General features: G+C 44.4%; 1 protein-coding gene across 1 annotated transcript; it reads left to right on the top strand.

Annotated features, from left to right (window-relative positions):
* The first annotated feature begins 9,679 nt into the window (after positions 1–9,679).
* HDHD5 (haloacid dehalogenase like hydrolase domain containing 5) lies at positions 9,680–21,174 on the top strand. The gene is made up of 8 exons (XM_035128383.3): positions 9,680–9,860; positions 11,740–11,946; positions 13,136–13,248; positions 14,002–14,095; positions 15,736–15,769; positions 16,796–16,970; positions 18,222–18,410; positions 18,718–21,174. Exons 1-8 carry the CDS (start codon positions 9,720–9,722, stop codon positions 19,076–19,078), a joined length of 1,314 nt encoding a protein of 437 aa, XP_034984274.1. The 5' UTR covers positions 9,680–9,719; the 3' UTR covers positions 19,079–21,174.
* The last annotated feature ends 3,863 nt before the right edge of the window (positions 21,175–25,037 follow it).

Here is a 25,037-nt window from a genome sequence, read left to right as displayed (position 1 = left end):
CCTTCTCCTTCTCCTTCTCCTTCTCCTTCTCCTTCTCCTTCTCCTTCTCCTTCTTCTTCTTCCAACATTTAATCCTTTCTAGGACTATTGCAACTATCACTAAGCAAAATCCACCAAAATCAACAAAAATAGCAGTGTTTTGATTTTGAAAACGATGTGACATACAAATATACAAACTCTTCATATAAACTGACACATTTTGTTTACAGCAGTAATGGTCGTTGCACAGATTTGTTCAAGAGTTTTGGCATTTCAGGCCATGCAAGGGAGGAAATGCAAGCTACATGAGCAAATATAAATAGCCTTTTCCAAAATACAGAAACCTGCCTACATAATTAAGATATTTGGGACGGGAGCCTCTCTGTGTGCTGCCAACATCAGAGGTACATTTGGCAGAACACAAGAGAAGGCCTTCTCAGTGGATGCGTCCAGGCTCTGGAAACTTAGGGAAATCCGTCTCCTCTATTTAATGGTGTTCCTCTGCCAGGCAAATACCTTCTTGTTTCTGGCCTATTGGGCGGAGTATCTGTTCTGGCCTATTGGGCGGAGTATCTGTTCTTTCTACATGTTTTGGTATACAGTATTTGTTGTTATTATCTTGTAGTTTGATTGCATTAAATTTTAAGCTAGCTGCCTTGGATGCGTAGTATGGAAAGGCAAGACATAAATTTAAGTATTCATAAATAAATGAAGCAGTGTGTATTACACATATTTTTGAAGGGAAAATATCAATGTGAATACACACATTCTAAAATCATAACTATGCTTACGTCTGAAATTTAAATACTTGCTCCAAACCTATGTTAGTATGTTTCTGTGGCATAATAAGTAAGTTTCTTACAAATTTATGCGTGTGAATGATGCTATTGTCAACAAGCTGACAATCTGATGTTCTGTGATTTTGATACTACTTGTCCAAAAAAAATCACTGTGGGTATGTATGTAAGTCATTGTGGTAACTAATGCACATGATTGTTACACAAATAATCCTTCTTTAAAAAAACCAAACCCAAACCACTGTTCCATACAACCAATCAAAATGTGTTATGCAAATCAGCCAGGCAGGGCAAGAAGAGGAATGGCTGATTCACATCTCAGAATAGCATGGAAGGGGAGAGTGAGTTAGACCATAAGGTAAGTTAGAGCTACAGCTTTAGTAGTATATATGTAGCAGTGGGCATAGAATTATGACGCAGTGGATCCGCTAAACTGCAAACAAAGCAGATGGGATTAGGTAAACTGAAGTAGTTTTTTACTTAATCTGTGATTGGTCCTGAGCTGCTGTCTTGGCATGTAAACAGTGTAATCTCAAGGCCCTTAAGGCAGGGAAATCAAACTTTTGTCACTCTAGACATCCCCAGATCAAGAAAACAACTATATACCCCTTCTCTTTATAAGGCAGGCAAGCAGAGAGTTTCCTTTGGTGTTTTGAAAATCACTGCTGGTGTGGACCAGGCTCATCTTAACTCAGTTTCCATCCATGGCAGGCCAAATTGTGTCTCCATACAGTGCAGAAGTGGGACATGGAGATGCTGCCGTCCTCACTTATTCACCCCTAGCACCTGTTAATCTGCAGTATGCTTCTTTGGAATGCGGGGGCTCTATCTGGCCATCATTGCTACTAGATAAATCTACAGTGTTTCTCCGAAAATAAGCCATACTCCAAAAATAATCCATACCCCGAAAATAAGCCATATCCCGAAAATAAGCCATAGTGATAGGCAGTTTAACCTTGTAGGTTAAACTGTACCATAATAAATAAATAAATAAGACATCCCCTGAAAATAAGCCACCGTGTTTTTTTTGAGGGAAAATAAATATAAGACGGTGTCTTATTTTTGGAGAAACACGGTATATTAGGTGGATTTCCCTTAATCTGCTAAAAAGCCATCTAATCTAATGTCCATCACAAAACATTGTGTTTGTACATAAAAGTTTCTTACACATAGCTATGGGGTAAGCAGATTCAATGGGAAGGAAAAGAAAGCAGAGGTACAGGGGTCCACATAATACACTAATACACCAAATAAAAAGCCATTGGAAAAGAAAACAATGTTGGGTGGGTGGGAACTCTTGATCATTAATAATTATTTGCATCAATCTCTTTCACTGTGCACACATTTGAAGTTGCTCTGTGCCTTATAAACTGAGGTTGTGCTTGGGAGAGACAAACAAAAATTTGGGAAAGTGTTTATTTTAATTTATTATTTATTGAATTTATGTCCCACCTTTTTAGTCCAAGGAGCTCAAGGTGGTGGGCATGGTTCTTCCCCTCCTTATTTAGTCCCCACAACAACCCTGTGAGGTAGGTTAGGCTGAGAGGTAGTAACCAGCCCAAGGAACCCAATGAGCTTCAAGGTTGAGTGGAGATTTGAACCCTGGTCTCCCAGGTCCTAGTTCAGGCATCCCCAAACTTCGGCCCTCCAGATGTTTTGGACTACAATTCCCATCTTCCCCGACTACTGGTCCTGTTAGCTAGGGATCATGGGAGTCATAGGGATCATTGAGGGTCACAGTTTAGGGATGCCTGTCCTAGTCCAACACCCTAACCACTACTTCACAGTGTCTCTCTATAACAGGCAGGGTGGCTCTTACATAATAATACCAGCCACTATACCTGAGCAAATTAGATTACTGACTGAGTCACCACTGGTTACTGCATGGGTTCTGTGACTCACCAAGTCTTACACATAATCCCATTTCTATGGGAACAACCAGTTCAGTGTCAGGGTTCCAGTGCCTTATGAGGTAACTCAGTAGTAGTAGAAGGGCTTTAAAGCAGGCATAGGCAGACTCCGGCCCTCCAGATATTTGGGACTACAATTCCCATCATCCCTGACCACTGGTCCTTTTAGCTAGGGATGATGGGAATTGTAGTCCCAAACATCTAGGGGCCTGGAGTTTGCCTATGCCTGCTTTAAAGAGCCTACAATTTCTGGTTAAGAGTAACAAGGAAAGGGGAAAGGGTCGGGGACTGCCCCTTGCCCCTTTTTGTTTACTGTCACTCCTCTTGATCTCTTTTTACTATATACAAAGTAGCTTGCTCCAGAGCTTCATTCCTTACATTCCCTGATTAGTAATGCAGTAAAGGTAAAGGGCCCCCTGACCATCAGGTCCAGTCGTGTCCGACTCTGGGGTTGCGGCGCTCATCTCGCTCTATAGGCCGAGGGAGCCGGTGTTTGTCCGCAGACAGCTTCCGGATCATGTGGCCAGCATGACAAAGCTGCTTCTGGCGAACCAGAGCAGCGCACGGAAACGCCGTTTACCTTCCCGCCGGAGCGGTCCCTGCACTTTGATGTGTTTTCGAACTGCTAGGTGGGCAGCAGCTGGGACCCACCTAACAGTTCAAAAGCACATCAAAGTGCAAGTAGATAAATAGGGACCACTCCGGCGGGAAGGTAAACGGTATTTCCGTGCGCTGCTGTTTAATCCTGATTGTAAACTGTATTGGTTATTGTATTGACAGTTGGGGTATAAAACTTGAAAATAAGTAACCAATAAATGACTGACCTTTCTGAAACTACAAACCACACTAAAGCAAGTTACCCTGATCCTGCTGTATATTTGGGAAACAAGTTATGTGTAATTGACTGTTGGGCTGCTTCATTTCCACCAAAAAGATACATCCAGCTACTGCCATAGGAATCAGCTTGAGCATCATGATGGAGAGATGGCAAATACTTCCAGACTGACATTGGCAGTGCTTGTGGGCAGCTGCTTATGGGTGCAGTTTGTTCTTGCTGAATTGGAGCAGCTGTGCATGAATGTAACATAATAGAGGGAGAAATAGAGCAGGAACCAGTGTTTTCTCTTCTTATCCCAAATCTCAGAAGAATTGGAGGAATTAATTGAAAGCTGTTTCACCTATACACACCAATCTCAAGGAACTGCAGAAAATTTATATAAAAACAAGTTGTTGGTAGGTCTATATTTATAACATTAGCAAGGAAAATGTGGAATTATTCTTGGACCTGATCCAAAATCTCCAGCTGGTGCAAAATGCTGTGGTTAGACTGCTGGTGGGGACACCTACTGCCAACACACAAAGTTTGTAGTGGCTGCTCACATGTTACCAGGCCAAGTTCAATGGTCTATTATTATTATTATTATTATTATTATTTGATTGATTAATTTTCAAAACCCTTAACAATTTGGCTCCAGGATATCTCAAGGATTCTTTATATCCCTGCCCAATCACTGAGATCTTCAGGGAAGTATCTTTTAGAGGTCATCCACGGTTCAGAGGCATGATTCGTATCTACCAGCAGCTGTGCATTTAGTACAGTATTGTGGTCCTGATTCTGTGGAACTCCTTCTTAGGTGAATCAGATGGGTTCCCTCCATGTTGAACTTCAGGCACTTGCTTTTATTCACTGTATGTTTTTGTAATCTTAATGTACATCACTTAGAAATTAAGAATAACTGGCATTCAGAACCCCACTGATTTTAGTTGGAGTTAAGCATATGTTTTTTCATTGAAATCAATGGGTAGAAAAGAGCTTTTGTACTCTAGCCCATCTAAAGAGCAGGATCTTCTACACACATACACCAACCTAACACACACCCAGCTCTCTGGCCCAATCTAAGAACTGGGGTTCTATGTATGTGTATAATCAATTGGGTAAACAAAACTAGAATTGTGCCCATTAGCTGCTGGGAGATGGCCTTATGTGGGAAGGTTAGATTTAGTATTCCTCTACCTTTCCTTCCATGCTAAACTCCTGATTGGCTGGGATCTTAGCTTCTTTTATAGAGCAGCATGACTACTACTTACATACTATGTCAACTTTAGCTGGATTGCCCTATTTGTTTTCATCGAGACAGACTTCTTTTCAGAACCAAATATGCCGTGCTTTGGGATAGGGAAATGTGGATTTGTTTTATGCGTTCCTTGTTTACATTTTGTCTGTATCTTTATGTTGAAATGCTCAAAACTGACCAAGGAAGACAGAACTGATTGATTGAACTTACTAGCAACCACTTTTATTTCAGGACATTCCTGATGCATTGAAAAGGTACCTGTAGGTCTTTAAAGTTAGGGTTGCCATATTTCAAAAAGTGAAAATATGTTGAGCTTTTTTTTGGCGGGGGGGGGGGGACGACCAAATTTGTTGAACTTTTTTTTACTTTCGCCCAAATTTGTGGAGCTTTTAAGGCTACTTTTAAGGAAATAAGACAAGTGCATTTAAAGCTCATTTCCCCGCTCAAATAATTCTGGACACTGTTATTTACCCTTTCCCGAGTTACACTTCCAAGCAATCCCTAACAAACTCCAAGGTCCAGAATTCTGAGAGGGGGTAAATGTGCTTTGAACATGCTTTAAAAGTACATGTAGTGTGTACACAGCCCAAGTAGACTGAGTTAATTATATGGTTAATCCCCCACTCCCCACCTTCTAGTTCCCGTCCTTTCTTCCATGAGAGATTACCATGTAATCCCACTTTCCCAGCTACAGATGATTCCACTGTAGTGTAAAAATCTAGTCATGCAGAAGTGGAAACCACAGCACAATGGTTTGTGGGAACTGACACCCTGGACTCAGTGAAGTGTTGCTTCGTTTGGATGTTTCTAGAATGCTGTGTGTCCTTTGCTATTTCTTTCTCCTCAAGACACTTTGTCCCTGTTAGTCAATAATTTTGGAGCCCAGCAAGGTTGAGAGTTATATTGTCAAGTACACCCGCGGGGTTTTGCCAGCCATATTGTATTAAGCCACTCTACCGCGAGAATGGTGATCGCCTGACTGCTTATCTTCCTCGGCTGTGTTTTCAAAATGATATCTTGCCTCACTGGGTCAGGTTATTTTTGAAAATAAATAAATACAATCTCCTTTCCCCCAGCATTACAGGGAGGCAGTTCTGTGATCAGGTACAGAATGCCCATGATTTGTGAGAGCTCCTCCAAATGCAATCACTCTGCAGAGAATGATGCTCCTTCTCTCAGTGGCCCCGACCTCCATTACTGAGAAGGCTGAACTCCACATTAGTCATGTGGAGTAATGGGAATGAAATCAGCCTGACCCTTCGAGTATAGCATGAGCCACCCCCCACCCCCCACCGCTTCTTCAGACATCAAAGGAGCCATTCCAGATCAGCATTTTAGGAGCCTCAGAGGAGCGTTACCCCATGCCAATTCCATTTCTTTTTATTGATGTGATCCATGGGCAGTAAATGCTCAAGACAGTGTGTGCTGAATTGAATGCTTCAGTAACAACAAGGAAAATATATGCACCTCAATAGGGTTACCAAGTCTTTGGGCTGCATCTTAATTTCACAGTGTTTCTTAGTCTGAAGACCTGACATTGTGATGGTACTGGTGAAAGTCCCCCCCCCCAATGGCTTGCAATAAAAGTAGGAAATTCTTACCATATATATATTGTTTATTGAACACGGGTCGGGAACTCTACCCCCCCCCCCAATTCAAGGGGAAAAACTTTTGGAAGGGAAGGAAGAAGTGCCACTGGTGGGCAGAGCTTGCCCAAAACAAAGGTGGGCAGGAATAGAGGCAAAGGTGTGTAGACACTGTCTTTCCTCTTTTTCTGTCATTCCCCGTCCCCACATTTCCCCTTTGCCACCCCCATGATATTCAGCATAGGGCTACATGGAATTAAGCCAAGCTGAATGTGCTAACCGCCACCCTGTTCTAAATGAACTGGGATCAAATTACAGGTTGAAATAACCTTACTGTGGACAAGGAAGAAGAAAGTAAGGATCAGAATTCTAGTTCAATTTGAGGTAAAGGTACCCCTGACCGTTAGGTACAGTCGCGGTCAACTCTGGGGTTGCGGCGCTCATCTCGCTCTATAGCATGTGGCCAGCATGACAAAGCTGCTTCTGGCGAATCAGAGCAGTGCCCGGAAACGCCATTTACCTTCCCGCCAGAGCGGTACCTATTTATCTACTTGCACTTTGACGTGCTTTTGAACTGCTAGGTGGGCAGGAGCTGCGACCAAGCAACGGGAGCTCACTGCGTCACAGGGATTCGAACTGCCGGCCTTCTGATCGGCAAGCCCTAGGCTCTGTGGTTTAGACCACAGCGCCACCTGCGTCCCTTTCAATTTGAGGTAGGAAGTGGTTAATCTGTCTTCCTGACTGAATACTTGCCATCAACTTGCTGACAAAGGTCCGTATAGTTAAAGCTATGGTTTTCCCAGCAGTTATGTATGGAAGTGAGAGCTGGACCATAAAGAAGGCTGATTGTTGAAGAATTGATGCTTTTCAATTATGGTGCTGGAGGAGACTCTTGAGAGTCCCATGGACTGCAAGAAGATCAAACCTATCCATTCTGAAGCAAATCAGCCCTGAGCGCTCACTGGAAGGACAGATCCTGAAGCTGAGGCTCCAATACTTTGGCCACCTCATGAGAAAAGAAGACTCCCTGGAAAAGACCCCGATGTTGGGAAAGATGGAGGGCACAAGGAGAAGGGGACGACAGAGGACGAAATGGTTGGACAGTGTTCTTGAAGCCACCAACGTGAGTCAGACCAAACTGCGGGAGGCAGTGGAAGACAGGAGTGCCTGGCATGCTCTGGTCCATGGGGTCACGAAGAGTCGGACACAACTAAATGACTAAACAACAACAACAGCAAGAAGGTAAACAGCGTTTCCGTGTGCTGCTCTGGTTCGCCAGAAGTGGCTTAGTCATGCTGGCCACATGACCTGGAAGCTGTACGCCGGCTCCCTCGGCCAATAGAGCGAGATGAGCGCCGCAACCCCAGAGTCGGTCACAACTGGACCTAATGGTCAGGGGTCCCTTTATCTTTATATTTAGGGTAGTGATAAAGCAGGATATCAAATCCAAACTCTTCTTCTTCTAAATGTTTGTCTGAAAAACAGAGCACAATAGAAAAACATTATTATATACCTCTTAGCATTTTTGTTTTGGAATAAAAGCAGGTTTATCTATTTTTATAACAAATAACAAATAAAAGTAATTATTTTTATAAATGTAAAATCAACAACTTTGCCTTTTATACATCCTATGTCCAGTTCTCTACCACCCTTCTTTTTGGACTGATACCCTTTTCATAGCAATATCAATTGCATCCATGTAAAATTTACTGGGGACTGTAAAGGAAGTTTATGTGTGGTGGTGGAATTAGTACATTTTAGCATTTTAATGCCAAATAGCACCAGCAATGTGGAAGACAGGAGTGCCTGGCGTGCTGCGGTCCATGGGGTCACGAAGAGTCAGACACGACTAAACAACAACAACAACAACAATGTACTAATCTGAACTGTTGTAATGGATAGTTGGCTCATTGTTTTCCTGTAGTACAAAAGTGACCTCTTCTGGTAGGCTAGAAGAATACTGGAATCGAAAGCTCATACCAAAATAAAAACTTAGTTGGTCTTTAAGGTGCTACTGAAGGAATTTTTTTATTGAAAACAGTGAGTTTGGTCGAGGCAAGACATGAGTTATCTACAGTGCATTCACATCAGCTTCTCCACAATATAATGGAAGACTGTGTGAAAAGCTTTACTGAAATCAAGATACACTATGCCCACAGTGTTCCTTTTCTAAGCGCTCACAGACTGACTGTTCAATTATCTGTTCTAGCACTTTTCCTGGTATTGATGACAAGCTGACCAGTCAATAGTTGTCTGGGCCTCCCCCCCCCTTTTGTGTGTGTGAAGATGAGGACCTTTGCCCACCTTCGACTTGCAAGGTCCTCACCTCTTATCTAATAATTCTCTGAGATTACATCCACAAACTCCTTTAGTACCCTTGGGTGCAGCTCATCATGCCCTGAAGATTTGAATTCATTTAAAGTACTGTAGCTGGGTATTCCCATACCACCTCTTTTCTTATCTGGGCTGCTGCTCTCTCCTTGCATACTTTACAGTATTCTGTTACCACCAGGTTGGGCGCTGATTTCCTTTTGGGTTAAGACATAGGCAATGTAGGTGTTGAGCAGTTCTGCCTTCTCTGTCACCCAATAGCACTTTTCCAACTTCTCAATGCAAGGGACCTATTACTTGCTTATTTCTCTTGCTTTGAATATAGCTGAATAAACCCTTTAAAATCATTTTTAACTTCTCTTGCAAGCCTGAACTCATTCTGAGCTTTGGCCCACCTGACCTTCACCCTGCAACTGTTGGCTACTCCTATACTGCACTGTATACTCTTCCTTCCATCCTTTGTAAGATTAGATGGGAAAGCACCTATACTTCGGGAACTCCCTGCCAGTCGAGGTAAAGTAGGCACCTTCGCTGCGCTCTTTTCGCCACCTGCTAAAAACATATTTATTCAGACAAAGCTCACCCAGATGCTTGGAAAAGTTGCTGCGAATTTGTAATCTATTTCAGCATTTTAACTTCTGTATGCTTTCAAAGTATGTTTTTTAAAAAAATCACTTGATTTTATTGTTTTATCTTTTTTACGCTCAAGCAGTCTGATAAACTGTTAAGAAATAAATAATGAATAAAATAAACAGGCGCGCTGGAGCTCCTGCCCATCTTCCAAGCGGCCACAGGCAACGCTCCCCGCAGCCTCGGCGGACACAGCACGCACCCTAGCGGCTCCCTCCGCGCCGGAACTGGGAGCTGCACAGTAGTTCCTTCCACCTCCGACCCGGTCCCATCTCTCACCGCCGTCCCATGTGACCCGCAGGCTTGGTGCTCCGATTGGCAGGGCGGAGGAAGCAGGGGGAGGAAGGCGGGAATTCGGCCGTCGCCTTGATTGGAGGAGGCGCAGCAGCTGGAGCAGGCGTCGGCGGGCGGATGGCTGTGTGCTGCTCGCTCCATGTGAGCAGAGCGGCGCTGAGGGGATGGCTGCCTGCGGCGCGGAGGGGCGCTGCCAGCCGCCCCTGCAGGAGCAGCAGCCAAGGCCGTCCCGTGGGGAGAACCTACGGGGCGCGGCAGGTGAGAGACGACCCCCTCCCGATCTCCTCCCTGTGTGTGCGCGCGCGCCCTTCGGTGTCCTCCCGTCACTTTCTCTTGTGACACCCCCGGGAGGAGATCGAGCCGGGCAACTGCGCCGGGCTTACCTGTCCCTTGGCTTGCCGAAGCCGCCCTTTCCTCACACGCGTTTCCCCTCACCCAGGCTCCCTTTGTTGCTGTTGTGCTGGGGACCTCGGCAGATGTGGAAGGCATAAGAAGAAATGGGGGGGGGGGAATACTAGTTTTTAGCATATGGCGGGGTTGTTTGTGCTGGGAACACTCAGACCTTAGTGCATAGCTGTCAAGTTCTCCCTTTTTTTTAAGGGAAATTCCCTTATGCTGAATAGGCTTCCTCGAGAGGAAAGGGAAAACTTGACAGCTATGCCTTAGTGAATAAAGTTGCCTGGTAAATAGCCAACTGCCAACCTACATGTTCGATTTTCGATTGTCAGCTGGTTTTTCCACGTTAACAGAAAGTTAAGAAGAACACTTCAGAGTGTTGCTTTACATCAGTGCAGCTTGCTGATGGCACATCTAAGTTAAAGCAGTGGGCGAAGCAGCATGGAGTGTTTTGATTGTGCTGGTTATATGTCCCAATAAATAACCACATCCCTAATAATTACATCTTCTCTCGTTAAATGTGATGGGTGCTACAGGTTAGGTGTAATGCATGACAGTGTGAGATCCAAACATTGGCAACTTGCAAGTTAGGCTGCAAGCAGTCTGTTGGGTGTGAGGCTGCCTGTGAAGACCACTTGAAAGGTGGCTAGATTGCTGACTGAATTTCATAGAACTCATCAGATCTCCACTGCTTAATGAACTTCATTGTTTGTCAGTTTATACACGTATGCAACTTAAAAGGCTAATTATTACCTTTCAATAATTGCAAGAGACAGGACTTCCTTTGTGGTGGCTCTAGGTTATGGAATTATCTGGTTGGTGCCTGCATTATTCATCTTTAGGGAATTATTAAATGCTTTAGAAAATTCACACGGATCTTTGGTATCCTCTGGATTTCTCTTGCTTGTTGCTCTGCTTGTTTGCAGATATGTTGGAATTTGAATTCTATGGAATGTAAATACAAGAAATAAAAGAAGCAATTAAAACACAATTTACAGTCACACAGTACAGCACATTACAATTGCTATATGAGGCATAAAAATAATCAAGCCCATCTGTAATGTTCAAGTGGTCCATGGTGAAGAAAGTTTGGTTACTACTGCTATTGATGGCAGTCAGACTCATTGAATTCAGTAGAGCTTGAGTAGAAGTGCATTTCTCTTCTTAACTTACGGTGTTCCTAATAATAATGTTCTTGTTAATAGTTCATACAACTCCTGTAATACTTCCAGACTGGCAACATCAGCCATGAATCACCCTGATTCAAAGATGCTCTGCAGTTGTGTTTATATTCATAGTTGGAAGCCTCCTAACAAATTTGTTGGAAGCTGGGGCAACCCAGTCAGCTGGGCAGCCTATAAATAAAATAATAATTATTATTATAGTAATAGTAGTAGTAGTAAAAAGTCAAGTAAAGCCTACTTTTGGGGGAAGGTCTTTGGGAAGTAATGACTACAGATTCTTGAGAATTTCCTGACATAAGATTGGGGGTGTTGTTGTATTACTTGTACATTTTAAAGCTTTTTATTGTTATGTTTAAGCAATGTTCTTATATACTGTATTGAGCATATAGTGAGGTGAGATGGAAATATGTTACATAAATAAATTATTGGAAAATGCCAACACAATCTCTTGTCTTAGATTTCCTTGGGAAGAGATGGTGCTTTTAGAGCCGTTATTGTTTGTTCCTCCTCGCCCTTGTTATTCCTAAATAGCATCATTGAATCTTTCTCCACTACAGACAACTTCTCCCTCCTTTGGGTTCCTCTTTGATATTGATGGAGTCCTTTTACGGGGCCGGCTAGTCATTCCTGCTGCTAAGAAGGCCTTCCAGAAACTAACAGATTCAAAAGGTCGGTTCCATGTGCCGGTTGCATTTGTAACCAATGCTGGAAACTGCTCTCGCAACAGCAAGGCTGAGGAACTGTCTGATGCACTTGGATTTAAGGTACTGAAGACACATGTGTTCTATATTGGGTCACTGGCTGCTAGTGTGTCTAAATTGTGAGTCTATGATCACATGCATCCACACCATACATTTAAAGCACTGTTATGCCACGTTAACAGAATTGGCTTTCCATAAACAATCCTGGGATTTGTAGTTTGTTAAGGGTGCTGTAAATTATAACTCTGAAGCATCTCCTAATGCTTCCTAGCTCCCTTAACAAACTACAGTTCCCAGGATTCTTTGGGAAAAGCCATCACTTAAAGTGGTATAAGGTTGCTTTCATGTATGCTGTGACCTTACGTGATGTGACCCTGAATCCAGATTTTGTGGGGGATCCTCACAGAAAGAACGTTTGTAGGGCTTTGACTCTTACCACAAGTTGCTACGCATTTGTTAGAAGTCAGGCTTTTCCTGACAAGGTGAATAGAAGTTTATTAAATAGAACATTTGTTTGGGTCTGGCTGTAAGTTCTTGGACAGAGGTTTTCCCCAGCCTGACTACCTTTAACACTGGGATGGGGAGCCTGCTCACCCCTCCATGATTGTCGCTTGATGGCTATAACCTTCAGTGATGACTCTGCAGATCAAATGGGACACACGGAGCTTTCATGTTACTTGACATCACTTAGAACGCTTTCTAATCAAGGCAAATCACACATTCATGCAATGTTAAATAATAAGGTGAGTGTCATATTTGTGTGGACCTTACTTAGGGGTATGAATATGGATTGTTTATATTCTTGCACACTCATATTTCCAGTCCATTGTATTTTTATTGTGGACAAGCTTAAATATATTCTTCTTACATGTCCCTACCCAAGGTAACTTTCAAGAGATCATATTGGTATTTAATGTCTGAGAAGTACGATGGGTGTTGATGTTCCTGCCAGATTAATTATTATTATTATTTATTTATTTATTTATTTATTTATTTATTATTTATACCCCGCCCATCTGGCTGGGTTTCCCCAGCCACTCTGGGTGGCTTTCAACAGAATATTAAAATACAATAATCTATTGAACATTAAAAGCTTCCCTGAACAGGGCTGCCTTCAGATGTCTTCTAAAAGTCTGGTGGTGTCATCTATGGTAGCGACTTTGGCAGCTTAGAGGATAAAGGGCCTGGCATATGGAATACTGCATGTGGAAAGGGTAAGCTAACTGTCCTGCTGACCTCTCTCTTTTTTCAGGTTTCTCCCGAATGGGTGATCCTGTCCCACAGTCCTCTGCGTCTTTTCGATCAATTCCATGACAAATGTGTGCTTGTGTGTGGTCAGGGTCCTGTGGAGGAAAATGCCAGGGAGTATCCTTTGCTGCCTTCAGATTTATTTATTATTTTAATCTTCCTTTCTTTTTCTTAGCAGTGTGTTAAGAGCCAGTGTTGTGTAGTGGATGGACTGATGAGACCTGGGTTCAAACCTTGTGAGGCTCACTTGGTGACCCTGGGCAAAACCCCTGGGATTGGGGTTCCCCAGCTGAGTCAGTCCCGGCGTGAGCAGGCAGAGCATCGAGGCTCCTTTAATTGCGCTCCCCTCAGCAGAGTAGCTTCACAGAGCTCCCACCCTGCCAGCAGCTCATGGGAGCCAGTGCTGGGCTGCGAGCTCCTGGCTCCTTTAACTGCTCGGCTGAGGTTGGGGCAGCTGCACACTCCTGAGTTGAGCAATTTAAAGATGCAGAGGGAGGAACACGCTGTATTGATGCCTCGCTGATACCGCTTGTTTGTCACTGCATCGCATGAGGGCAGAGTGCGATGGCAGTTTCACTCAGCGCTCCTGAGTCCCTCTAGCAGCGCTGCTGGAGGAAGGAACTCTAGTGTACACTGCTAGTAGAGGGACTCAGGATTGGATTGGTGGTGGTTTCACCAGCATAGCTGCCAAGTTTTCCCTTTTCTCGCGAGGAAGCCTATTCAGCATAAGGGAAAATCCCTTCAAATAAGGGATAACTTGGCAGCTATGTTCACCAGCGATATACCGCTAAGTTCCTGGGTTAGTTCTGACGATTTACCCTTAAGTCTGTAGATCTCTTGACAACTTTCTTCCTCAACCATTTGAAACAGCCTGGGATTCCATCATGTTGTTACCATTGAAGATGTGAGGAAGGCATTTCCCTTGCTGGATATGGTTGATCAAAGTCGGAGGCCAAAAGAGCTGGCAAGTATTAACCTGAGTATTGCAAAGTGTGACTGACAGAGAGCATTTCTGTGGTATGTCCCCTGGCAGAACTAAGTGTTCTCTTGCCTACTCTCAACTTTTCCATAGTTGCTCTGGTAGTAAAGTTCCTGTACAACAGGGGTGAAACACCTTTTTTAGCCCAAGCACCTACGTTCCATCTAGGCCACTTTCCTGGGGTCACAGGCCAGTGGTAGGCGGGGCCAGAGGCAGCAGTTGGCGAAGCAATTAATGTAAATATTACCTTTGTAGTTACTGGTAGTTTCTTCACATATTCCTTTCCACCCATGGGCGTAGGCAGGGGGGGCAGGAGGGGGCAATTGCCCCCCTAGAAGCAGGGCCACTGGCCAGCCTGCCCCACTGCCCGCCCGGTGCCGTCTCCCTTCTCCCTGGCTGGCTGTGGGGCGGGTGGCGGGAAAGCACCAGAGCCGCGCAAAGCGTTTGGCTGGCTTTCCCTCCCTCCGCCCCACAGCCAGCAAGGGAGAAGAGAGACGTCCCTTCTAGCCGGCTGGCTGTGGGGCGGGCGGAGGGAAAGCCAGGCAACCGCTTTGCGCGGCTCTGGGGCTTTCCCTCCACCTGCCCCAGCGATTGCAGAGGGGGAGGAGGGGATCGGAGCAGCCCGATTTCGGGCTGATCCTGGCTCCCCCTCGTCCCTTCCTATCGCGGAGGGGGAGGAGGGAGTCGGAGCAGCCCGATTTCGGGCTGATCCTGGCTCCCCCTCGTCCCTTCCTATCGCGGAGGGGGAGGAGGGAGTCGGAGCAGCCCGATTTCGGGCTGATCCTGGCTCCCCCTCGTCCCTTCCTATCGTGGAGGGGGAGGAGGGAGTCGGAGCAGCCCGATTTCGGGCTGCTCCGATGTGCCCCCCCGCCCTTGGCCCCCCCTGCCCCCCCTGATTTTCATCCTGGCTACGCCCCTGTTTCCACCCTCCATCCAGGCAAACGAGTCATTACCAAGGGCACATTCCAGCCAGGAAGAAACACAAGGGCATGATGTGAAGGGCGTGGTTGTTGGGTGGGATATGTGCCTTGAGGAGAATCCCAAGGGACAGACAGAGAGGCATTTGGCCCCCTAGCCTGAGCTTCTCCAGCGCTGAAGTAGTACAAATATTTTACATAGTATCCCCACCAAGATCGCTCATGAAAACAGCAATATAGAACTCTTGTCGGTAGGATTTTCTTCCTGCGCAAAGCTGCCCTTTGCTCCATGTAGGTTAAAAACCAAAGATGAATTCTACAATAGGGTGGGTCATAAAAAACTTTTTTGGGAAATTTGAAATTTGACTATGTTTATACCATACGCCTGATATAAGATCAAGGGAGGAAACATTTTCCAAAAAAAGTTTTTTATGACCCACCCTATTGTAGAATTCACCCTATTCTATAAGGTTGCAAATTAACAGAATAAAACAGTTCAGGGAAATTATTTTAAAGGTTTCGTATTTCTTTAAAAACTGGACACACATTCAATTTTGTTTTCCTTTTCCTAAAAACAAACAAACAAACACCTTATGATGTTACAGTTGGATAATATACCAAGTATCATTGAGCTCTCGAGCAAACTTCACCCATTTTCTGACACTGCAAATTGACTAATATCTCTTCCCCTTCACTCCCTTTTGACAGCCTCCTCCACCTGCTGACTTCCCCACCATAGAAGGTAAGTGCATTGTTTTCTTTCTGAAGAGTGTTTCATTGTGAGCTCTCCTGGGCTTAGGTGGGCTTTCTCTTGGCAGATGCATGTTTTCAAATTTATGTGGAGGCAGGGGACACTGCAAGGCAGAGCAGGCAGGGTGCAGAGATGTCTGACCCTTCACGTCTGCCAGTGCAAATTTTCCACTCCCAGGCTGCTTTTTCCCTTTAGCTAAGCTCATTTCCACTTCTGGTGTCTAGCTGGGGGCAAATCAATTATAAGTGCACAGAAATAATGCAGAACAATGTTCCATTGCTAGTTAGGTTAAATATATTTATCAACTTTAAAAAAGAAGAAATAATACGGAATGCAAAGATGAGTAATTCTGCATATCCTAGAATCCACTGTATTGCAAAGGATAGTTAGCATGATGACTTTGATAATGCTTTCATGCTCCCCAGCTGTTGTTGTTTTTATAGAAAGGACATCAGGGGATAAAACAGAGTTGTCCCTTGTAATGTGGAGTAGAGTTGTGAAGGCCGGTGGGGGGGGGACAGAAAAATGGAGGGGGGGTCTGCAATATTTGGGAGGAATGTCCCCCCTCCCATTTTTCTTGGCTTTCACATATCTAATGCAGACCTTGCTCTCCTTAGTCACATCTATAGGAATATGTGGCAAATAAATGGAAGGTACATCTAATTTGCCCCAAGTTTTATATGAGAGCTCCTTTGTAATGTTGACTGGGCTGCCCAGAGTAGATCTTTCTGTCTGTCTATTTATATGAATTCTATACTGCTCAATATATTAAAAAAAATATCTCTAAGCGGTGTACAGAAAACTAAAGTGACAACAGACAACTTAAAACAAAAAATATTGCAAAAATACAGCTAAAATGTCCTAGTCCTGGACCCATGTAGATGGGGATTAGTTTGCAAAGGATGTTTACTCAGATGTAACCCTCTGTGAGTTCATTCCTATATGGGGTTATTATGTCATATGATGTACAGGCACATACTATTGTTTTGAAAATGTGCTGCCTTTGTCAATCTCTAGCTGTGATTCTATTTGGGGAGCCAGTCAGATGGGAGACCTGCCTGCAACTGATCATTGATGTACTCCTGAGCAATGGGAACCTAGGAGTAGAGCTGACTTCTGCGCCATACCCACATCTACCTATCCTCGCCTGCAACATGGATCTTTTGTGGATGGCAGAAGCCAAGATGCCAAGGTGATGTAAATGTTCTATTGAGATCTCTTGCTGGCATTCTTTATTGCATCTCTCTTTCTCTCTCCCCCCTCCCCACCCGGTATTTGCAGGACACCTCACTGGAGAATATGCTTCTTGCTCAGTTGCCTCAGATGAGCTTGATCAGGTGCAGGGAACCTTTCGCTATCCAGATGTTGTTGAACTACTATTCCCATCAGTCCCAGCAAGCATGGTCAATTGCATTTTTATTGCTTCTTTCTTGTATTGCATTTTATGATTGTATTGTATATAGCATTCTGTGGAATTCAAATTGTAGAATGATACAATGCAGTATAAGATATAAAGGAAGCAATAAAAATGGAGTTAAATATCATATAGCACAGTCCATTACAACAGCTGTAACAGGCAGATAAATGATTAAGTGGTCCACCAAGACACAGTGATTTCCAAGTGGACGTGGGGGGTGGGTTAAAGTTTGGGAGCCGATGTACTAGGTACACCACTTAAGTTGCTGCGCTTAGCTTCCTGGCAGCTAAGTCCCTGCTACTTACCAAGGAGAGAGTGAGGGGTGAGCTTGTGTGAAGGCTTGTGCAGTGCAAATGTGCCAGTAGGAGTGCTGGATTGACTCCTCCAGCGCCTTTGCATCGTTCCAACCTTCCTGCCAACTCACCCCTCACCTTCCTGGTACGCAACTACAACCCACTTGCCAAGAAGCTAAAAGCCATTGAGTGAGCCACTTTATATAAATAAAGCTGTTACTCTGTTTGCGGACTAAGAAAACTGACTATTTCTGGAAACTAAAAGGAACTTAGAAGAAATTCTTAAGTGTGGAGTCTTGCTCCAATCCATAACAAGAGGTTCTAAATGTAACCTCATAATGGTCAAATTACTACAGGCTATGGCTTGCTTGGTTTTGTTTTGTATAATGTGAGAAAACTTTTTTGAAACCCCATTAACAACAAGAACACACTTTTAAGACCTTGGGGCCAGATTAACCAAATACTTCCCTCAAGTATTGGTGCAGCAGTCCATGGAGGGATAGGCCTTTCTTCCATAGCAGCAGAGCAGAGCAGTAACAAGGGGTGGTGGAAAAGCGACCATAGAATTCTGCAGTCATGTTTGTATTATTTGATTAAAGGACATACTTGAAGAATAGCCATCTTACCCACATTTCCTATTGGGTGCTTTTATCCTCTGTATTCACCCAGTGCCACCACATGTTCCTAGGAGTATACATGCTGACTTTTTGCACTTTTCTTTCTTTGTGGTCAGATTTGGCCATGGCACCTTTCTTGTGTGCTTGGAGAACATCTACAAGAAAATGACTGGCAAGGAACTGAAGTATGAGGCCTTGATAGGCAAGCCCAGCACTGTCACCTACCGCTATGCTGAACATGTGATCAAGCAGCAGATGGAGAGTTGGGGCTGGACATCCCCTCTCCGCCAGCTGTATGCTATTGGGTAAGCAACTCTTCTTCCTTGAGCTTGGGAGAGGAAGACCTTGGCCACAGCAGCTGCAGATTGGCACGGAGCAGGATGAAAGATTCATATAACTTACCAAACTGTTTTCTCTGCTAAGGGGAGGTTAGAGTGTGATCCCTTTGCTGACAAGCGGGGTGGGGGTACTGCATGGATGCTGTTACTAGATGGGAAGAAGACAGGTCTAAATTACTGCCCAAATTACTGTCTAAGTACTGCCCAAATTTAACGATATAACCTTGACTCTCACCCTGTTTTCTCCTCCCTTGTCCTTTGGGTCTACTTACAGAGACAACCCAATGGCTGACATTTATGGTGCAAACCTCTATAACCGTTACCTCCAGGCTCAGGCTGAAGTAAGTGTCACTGCAATGGCACCAGAAAGTGAGGAACATGTTGAGAAGCAAAGAGATCAGAGTGTGTCCATCACCTCTGCAAAGAACTGCCAGTCCATACTTGTCTGCACTGGGGTCTACAATCCCCAGGGAGATGTGCCTGCTGACCACAATGAGAACATGTTGGAGACTGTATTCCATGGGCACCGGGACTTCCATTTTGATCCAACCTTGGTGGAGGCCTCTCACGTTGTGCATGATGTGAATGATGCTGTGGAGCTTGTCTTTCAGAAGGAGAACTGGAAACTGGAATAAGTCCAGTGTTGCCAGCATCTCACCTGGGGGCAGGAGGTCAGAGGCAGATCTGAGCACTGTCTTGTTCAACCCATGCCAAAGTAAAGGAATGTTCTCCCAACTTTTTTTTTGGTAGGGATTGCACCATTCTCCCAAATCTTTGTCGATATGGGCCTCTAGCACATTTGCCAACTTGAAATTCTGCATTGTTGCTAAAATGAGCGTGGCCATAGAGCAGTCTTTGCCAACCAGGGTGCCACCCAGATGTTTTGATACAACAGTTTCCATCACTGCTGACCGTTGGCTGTGCTGGCTGGGGCTGATGGAAGTTGTAGTCTAAAACATCTGGAGAGGACAGGTTGGGAAAAGCTGCCATGGAGAAGGCTGAAAGGGTCACTAACTTGCCCCACCCGTTTCACATCTGTGCAGCTTCCATGCTCTTTCCAAATCTACAACTACTGTGTAATCCCAATTTTGTGGTGAAATGGGCTCCTCTGCCAAAGGCCAGTGTGTTTTAAATCTCTCCACCCAATCCTATCTAAATAATTGTGACCCAGCATCATGAGGTCTGCTACAGTTTTTGGCTCTTGCTTCTGTTCCAGATGCGCCTGAAGGTGGTTGAAAAGTTCAAAATATTAAACCTGTGATGGCATATCATATGCCATAGTTGATTTATGGCACATGATATGCCTGGAGGAACAGACCCTCTTGCCAGAGCAGGAATGCTGCTTTGTTAAATACAAAATAGAAGCAGGATAGTTGCAGTAATGACTAAATCTCAACTCTCCTGGCTATTTCACAACTTCTTTGACTAGTTGTCCCTGAAATATAAATATTTACTAAGGTACTACCCCTTTTATTATTCCTGTGAGTGTTCCATGCCTTTGGTAGGCAGAGTTCTGACTGCAAACAATGGTCCTTGACCTGAACCAGAATGGACTGTGGTGTGCAGAGTTTGGAATACCATATAATGAAAATTAGAGAAGAGAAGGGGTGGGGGAGTTTTACCTAGTTGTAAAAGAAATGGCTTTAGCCTTCAAACTGTCACGGGCAAGACTGTGATTTGTGTGTTGTTGCTGTATTTCCCTCTACCACCTTCTCACAGAAATAGCAATCTTGATCCTTTCCAAACAGATCTTTCCCTTGCATTAAATTCATATGGTGTTTTAGCACCCTGCCCCAGGGCTGTTCGTTGCTTAGAACTTATTAGCCTGTGTCCAGACAGGCATGTGACCTTGCCTGTATATTGTTGCAGAGATGTGCATGCTTCAGCAGAAGATGCTTGTGCAGAAGCATGTTTCTCTGTGTACAGCTGGGCTGAGGAACCTGTGGCCTGCCAGTTGTTTACATCAACATCCATCAGCTCTACCCATGCTGGCTAGGGCTCATGGGAGTCCAAAAGTACCTGGAGGGCTGCAAATTCCCCAGAGTTTTGGACCTGTGCTATGTATGTCTCCAAACCTCTTTAATGCAGAATTTTCAGGCCACCCTTTGTGTAAGCTGCATCCTGGAAACATCCCCATGTCCCATGTGCAAATGCAGAAGAGGCAATCGTAGATTTTTGTACCACTGTAATTGGTGATGTTAGTGGGTAAAAAGCAAGTTGGTCCTGTTCCTCTTATGAATCTGGACACGCTCTAAGTTCCCTTTTTCTGTAGGACAGATTACTACTACTTTGTAGTGTGAGCAATAACCTTATTTTCTTATATTAATATAATTGTTTGCTTGGTTTTTACATAACTTTGTTATGATGATGCAGGGGTAGGGCTCCAAATCCTGCTTCTTCTAAACTACTTTCCAGTTGAACCATTTGTGTTTTCTGGAGATTGGTTGGCTTTAGCACTTGAATGGTTTACATTTTAAGGGGAAAATGTCAGTCTCAAATCCTTTCTTGCCAACTGCAGTGAAGCCAAACAGTTGGCTCTGTTGACTGTACTTCCTTTTCAGTGAATTACCTAGTATCTTTTTAAAAATAAAAAATCATTACCTTTTTTTATTAAAAAATGGATTTGTATAACAAAATGCAAATGCTAAAATAAATAATAATTAAGACATGCCTTGTATTAAATACAAAAATGACATCCAAATAAAATATATAACAAACAAGTGTGAACAAATTTAGGAGTAGACAAAGTGAAACCCAGTGTCCTGTATTTAGGAAGTACCAGCTTCTAATTAAGTTTATACTATGGCAATCTTCAAGAGAATATAGTTTTCTTCTTTTAAAATGCTCCGAGTTTTACAAAAATCTTCATCGTTTTAATTATATCCTCTCTTCTTCCTCCTCCTTCAGCAGCCCATGGTCTGCCCCCTTTTATCCTTGCAACATCACTGTGAGGTAGGCAAGGATGAGAGATGGTAACTGGCTCAAGGTCAGTCAGTAACCTTTATGTAACTGATTCTTTTAGATCTGTCAGCAGCCTTCGATATGGTCGATCATGAACTTTTAGACCACCGCCTTGCCGACGTGGGGATTCAGGGCACAGTCCAACAATGGCTGCGTTCCTTTATCTCAGGTCGGGGACAGAGGGTGGCGCTAGGAAGGGAGTTGTCGCCGCGACACCCCTTGGTGTGTGGAGTTCCGCAAGGCGCAATCCTTTCCCCAATGCTTTTTAATATCTTTATGCGCCCCCTTGCCCAGATTGTCCGGAGTTTTGGGCTGGGTTGTCATCAATATGCTGACGACACCCAGATCTATCTGTTGATGGACGGCTGCCCTGCCTCGGCCCCGGACACACTCACCAGGTGCTTGGAAGCTGTGGCTGGATGGCTACGTGGGAGCCGACTGAAGCTAAATCCTTCGAAGACAGAGGTCCTCTGGCTGGGTCGGGACGACATGGGGTTGGGGGGCCAACTCCCATCTCTTGCAGGGGCTCAATTGGTGCCAGCGCCTTCTGTCAAGAGTTTGGGTGTAACCTTTGACGCCTCCCTTTCCATGGAGGTGCAGGTTGCATCCACAGCAAAGGTGGCATTTTTCCATCTCCGCCGTATCAAGCAGTTGGTCCCTTACCTCTCTCCTCGTGATCTGGCCACAGTGATCGATGCGACGATAACCTCCAGGCTTGACTATTGTAACTCGCTCTATGCGGGGCTGCCCTTAAAGTTGACCCAGAAACTCCAGCGGGTGCAGAATGCCGCGGTGAGGCTCCTTACAGGGTCCCGACCGCGGGATCACATTCATCCAGTGCTTTACCAGCTGCACTGGCTCCCGGTGGAGTACAGGATCAGGTTTAAGGTGCTGGTTTTGACCTTTAAAGCCCTATGCGGCTTGGGACCCTCGTACCTACGGGACCGCCTCTCCTGGTATGCCCCGCAGAGGACCTTAAAGTCCACAAACAACAATATTCTGGAGATCCCGAGCCATAAGATGGCTAGATTGGCCTCTACTAGAGCCAGGGCCTTTTCAGTACTGGCCCCAACTTAGTGGAACGCTCTTTCCCAGGAGACCAGGGCCCTGCGGGATTTGTCATCTTTCCGCAGGGCCTGCAAGACAGAGCTGTTCCGCCTGGCCTTTGGGTTAGACTCAGCATGACCCCTGTGTTTTTCCTCCCTCATGGCTTGGATTTATGGAATACTTGAATTGAGGCTGCACTTTAAATTTTAATACGGTATTTTAATCTGTATTTTAATTAATTGTTTTTATGTTTTATTGTAATTCTGTTGGTGTCAGCCGCCCTGAGCCCAGTTTTGACTGGGGAGGGCGGGGTATAAATAAAAAATTATTATTATTATTATTATTATTATTATTATTATTATTATTATGTCTGAGCAGAGATTTGCACCTGATTTGTAGTCCCTCTACTGTATACCACACTAGATACCCTGTGCTGCGCAGTGTGGCTTAGAACTGGAGTTGTCAAGGGGAACAGGTGTAGTTCAGTAGCAGAACATCCGCTTTGCATGCAGAAAGTTCTAGGTTGAATCCCTGGCATCGCCAGGTAGAGTTGGAAGACTCCCTTTCTGTAACTCTGAAACTGCTGGTCAGTGTAGACAAGTCCTGAGTTAGATGCACCATTGACCTGGTAGTATAAGGCAGTGTATTACGGTATGTTCCAAGGAGCAAAAGCTAAGTGTCCTACGAAGTGTTATGAATTCTGGGTAGGAGGCAGAGTTAGTGTTGATACTTTATCCATTGTTTTGAGAAATGCAGTGGTGTGTGTCAAGTTAATTGTGGCAACCATGCAATTAACTAGAATCTGTAGGGAATGAGGAACTAGGGGGTGAATTGAAGGTTTCAGATGTGGGGTGAAAAGAGAGCAGGATTATTCACTGGAAAAACAGCAGGGAAGTAGAGCTTTTGAGTTTCTGAGGGTAGGTCTACCTAGTTCAGTACACCTGGTGTGCAGGTCACGGATCTGATAGCTGACCTGTTCTTTAGTGCTACGGTAGTTAGGTAAGGATACATTGCTCCCCACATGGAAAACAATGCTCATGTAGCTTACCAAGTTCACATGGTAAAGCCAGTGAAGAGAAGCTAGAAGGGATGTGAGATTTCTGAAATGAGATGTAGATTAACCAATGAGCCATGGGATGCGAAGTAGGAATAAGAGGTTGGAGATGGGCAAATGAAAGATTAGAGAGAACTGTCTTACAGTAATTGAGGTGAGAGAGAATCAGCTGAATTAACGATCCCTCATTTTCAGCATCTTGGCATGTTAATTTGAGTTTGCTAAGCTGCTTAGCATCTCAAGTATAAGTCATCCATCCTCCCCCACTCAAGGAGCAATTTGCACTTTTTTTTTAAAAAAAGCCACAGCATAAACGACTTATCCTCCTCCTGTCTTTCCCTGCTGCAGCTGTCGACTCATGACAGCCCCTGCAAGACATAATTAAGGCTCTTCACTCCTGTGCTTTATTTTAAGCATCCTTCCACCCTCAGACGCTCTCCAGACTTCTTTATTTCCTCCTTCTTGCAATCTGTGCTTTAAGGGGCAGACCTTTTTTTACCAATTTGGGGGACAAAACAGTCCTTTGCTCCCTGTTTCTTCAAGTAGCATTTAAATGCATGCAGTTTCAGTCCAATTTAAATCCCCTTTAAAACTACCATCATCTTGACTTCATTATGCATTTTATTCTCTGTTGCCACCACCATACACCAGATTTGTCTTTGATGGGCTGACGGATAATAGTACAATAATATCAGTGGGCTTTGCCAAATGATAAGGGAAGCCTTGTGATTTACAGGCAACTCCCCATTTACATGTTCCAAGGCACCATGCGCGTAAGTGAAAATTGAGAAAGCCTGCAAACATCCTCTAAATCTCAGGAAACCCTTGAAAACCCCTTTTTAAAACCAGCAGCACTTACCAGACTCCCTCCAAACCTCCTTTCTCAAACTCCAACTCTTCACAGGCCTCAAAGCTCCGTGGAAAACCTCCTGGGATTGCACTTGAAAAGGCTTGTGGGTCTGCTCTTTTCGCACCATTTTTGCTGTTTTCACACGCTTTGGGGGCCGTTCCCCCCCCTTTAAGTGCTACTTCCATGTTCGTGGCAAGAGTGCAGTGTGTATGCACAGTCATGGATGACTAGTATGTGTGTAAATGCTTGTACAGTACTGTACTGTAATTTGATTCATGTGTACTGGCTAAGCATGTGATCCTGACAGTGCTGGACTGAGGTCTAGAACCTGTTTTGTTTTTATTGACAGGGGCTCAGCCCTGAAGTATTTGAAGTACCAATCATGATGAACACAGAATTGGGTCCCACTAAATTTAATGGGCCTTAATCCCAAGTTAAGTGCATGCCATTTCAGCTGTGGTCTGAGATATTAAAATATAGGAAAGGCTGTGGCTCATGCTTTGCAAGCAGAAGGTACTAGGTTCAATCCATGGCTCACCAGGTAGCGCTTGGGATGTCCCTGCCTGGAGCCTGAGAGCCATTGATCAAGTAGACAGATTGATCTAGATGGATGCATAATCTAAGACATGAAGGCTCAGAAAAAAGCTTGGAAAAAATTGAGAAAAACAGGATTGTTGCAGCT

The sequence above is a fragment of the Zootoca vivipara genome, chromosome 9 (assembly GCF_965207765.1).
Source record: "Zootoca vivipara chromosome 9, rZooViv2.hap1.1, whole genome shotgun sequence".
Classification (NCBI taxonomy): Eukaryota; Metazoa; Chordata; class Lepidosauria; order Squamata; family Lacertidae; genus Zootoca; species Zootoca vivipara.
The sequence above is the reverse complement of the archived record's forward strand: the minus strand, read 5'-3'. Positions and strand labels throughout refer to the sequence as shown.

Coding starts and splice junctions, on each gene's coding strand:
- HDHD5 (XM_035128383.3), top strand. CDS start 9,720: ATGGCTGTGTGCTGCTCGCTCCATGTGAGCAGAGCGGCGCTGAGGGGA. Junction 9,861..11,739: donor GAACCTACGGGGCGCGGCAG/GTGAGAGACGAC, acceptor TCTCCACTACAG/ACAACTTCTCCCTCCTTTGG. Junction 16,971..18,221: donor GCAGAAGCCAAGATGCCAAG/GTGATGTAAATG, acceptor CTTTGTGGTCAG/ATTTGGCCATGGCACCTTTC.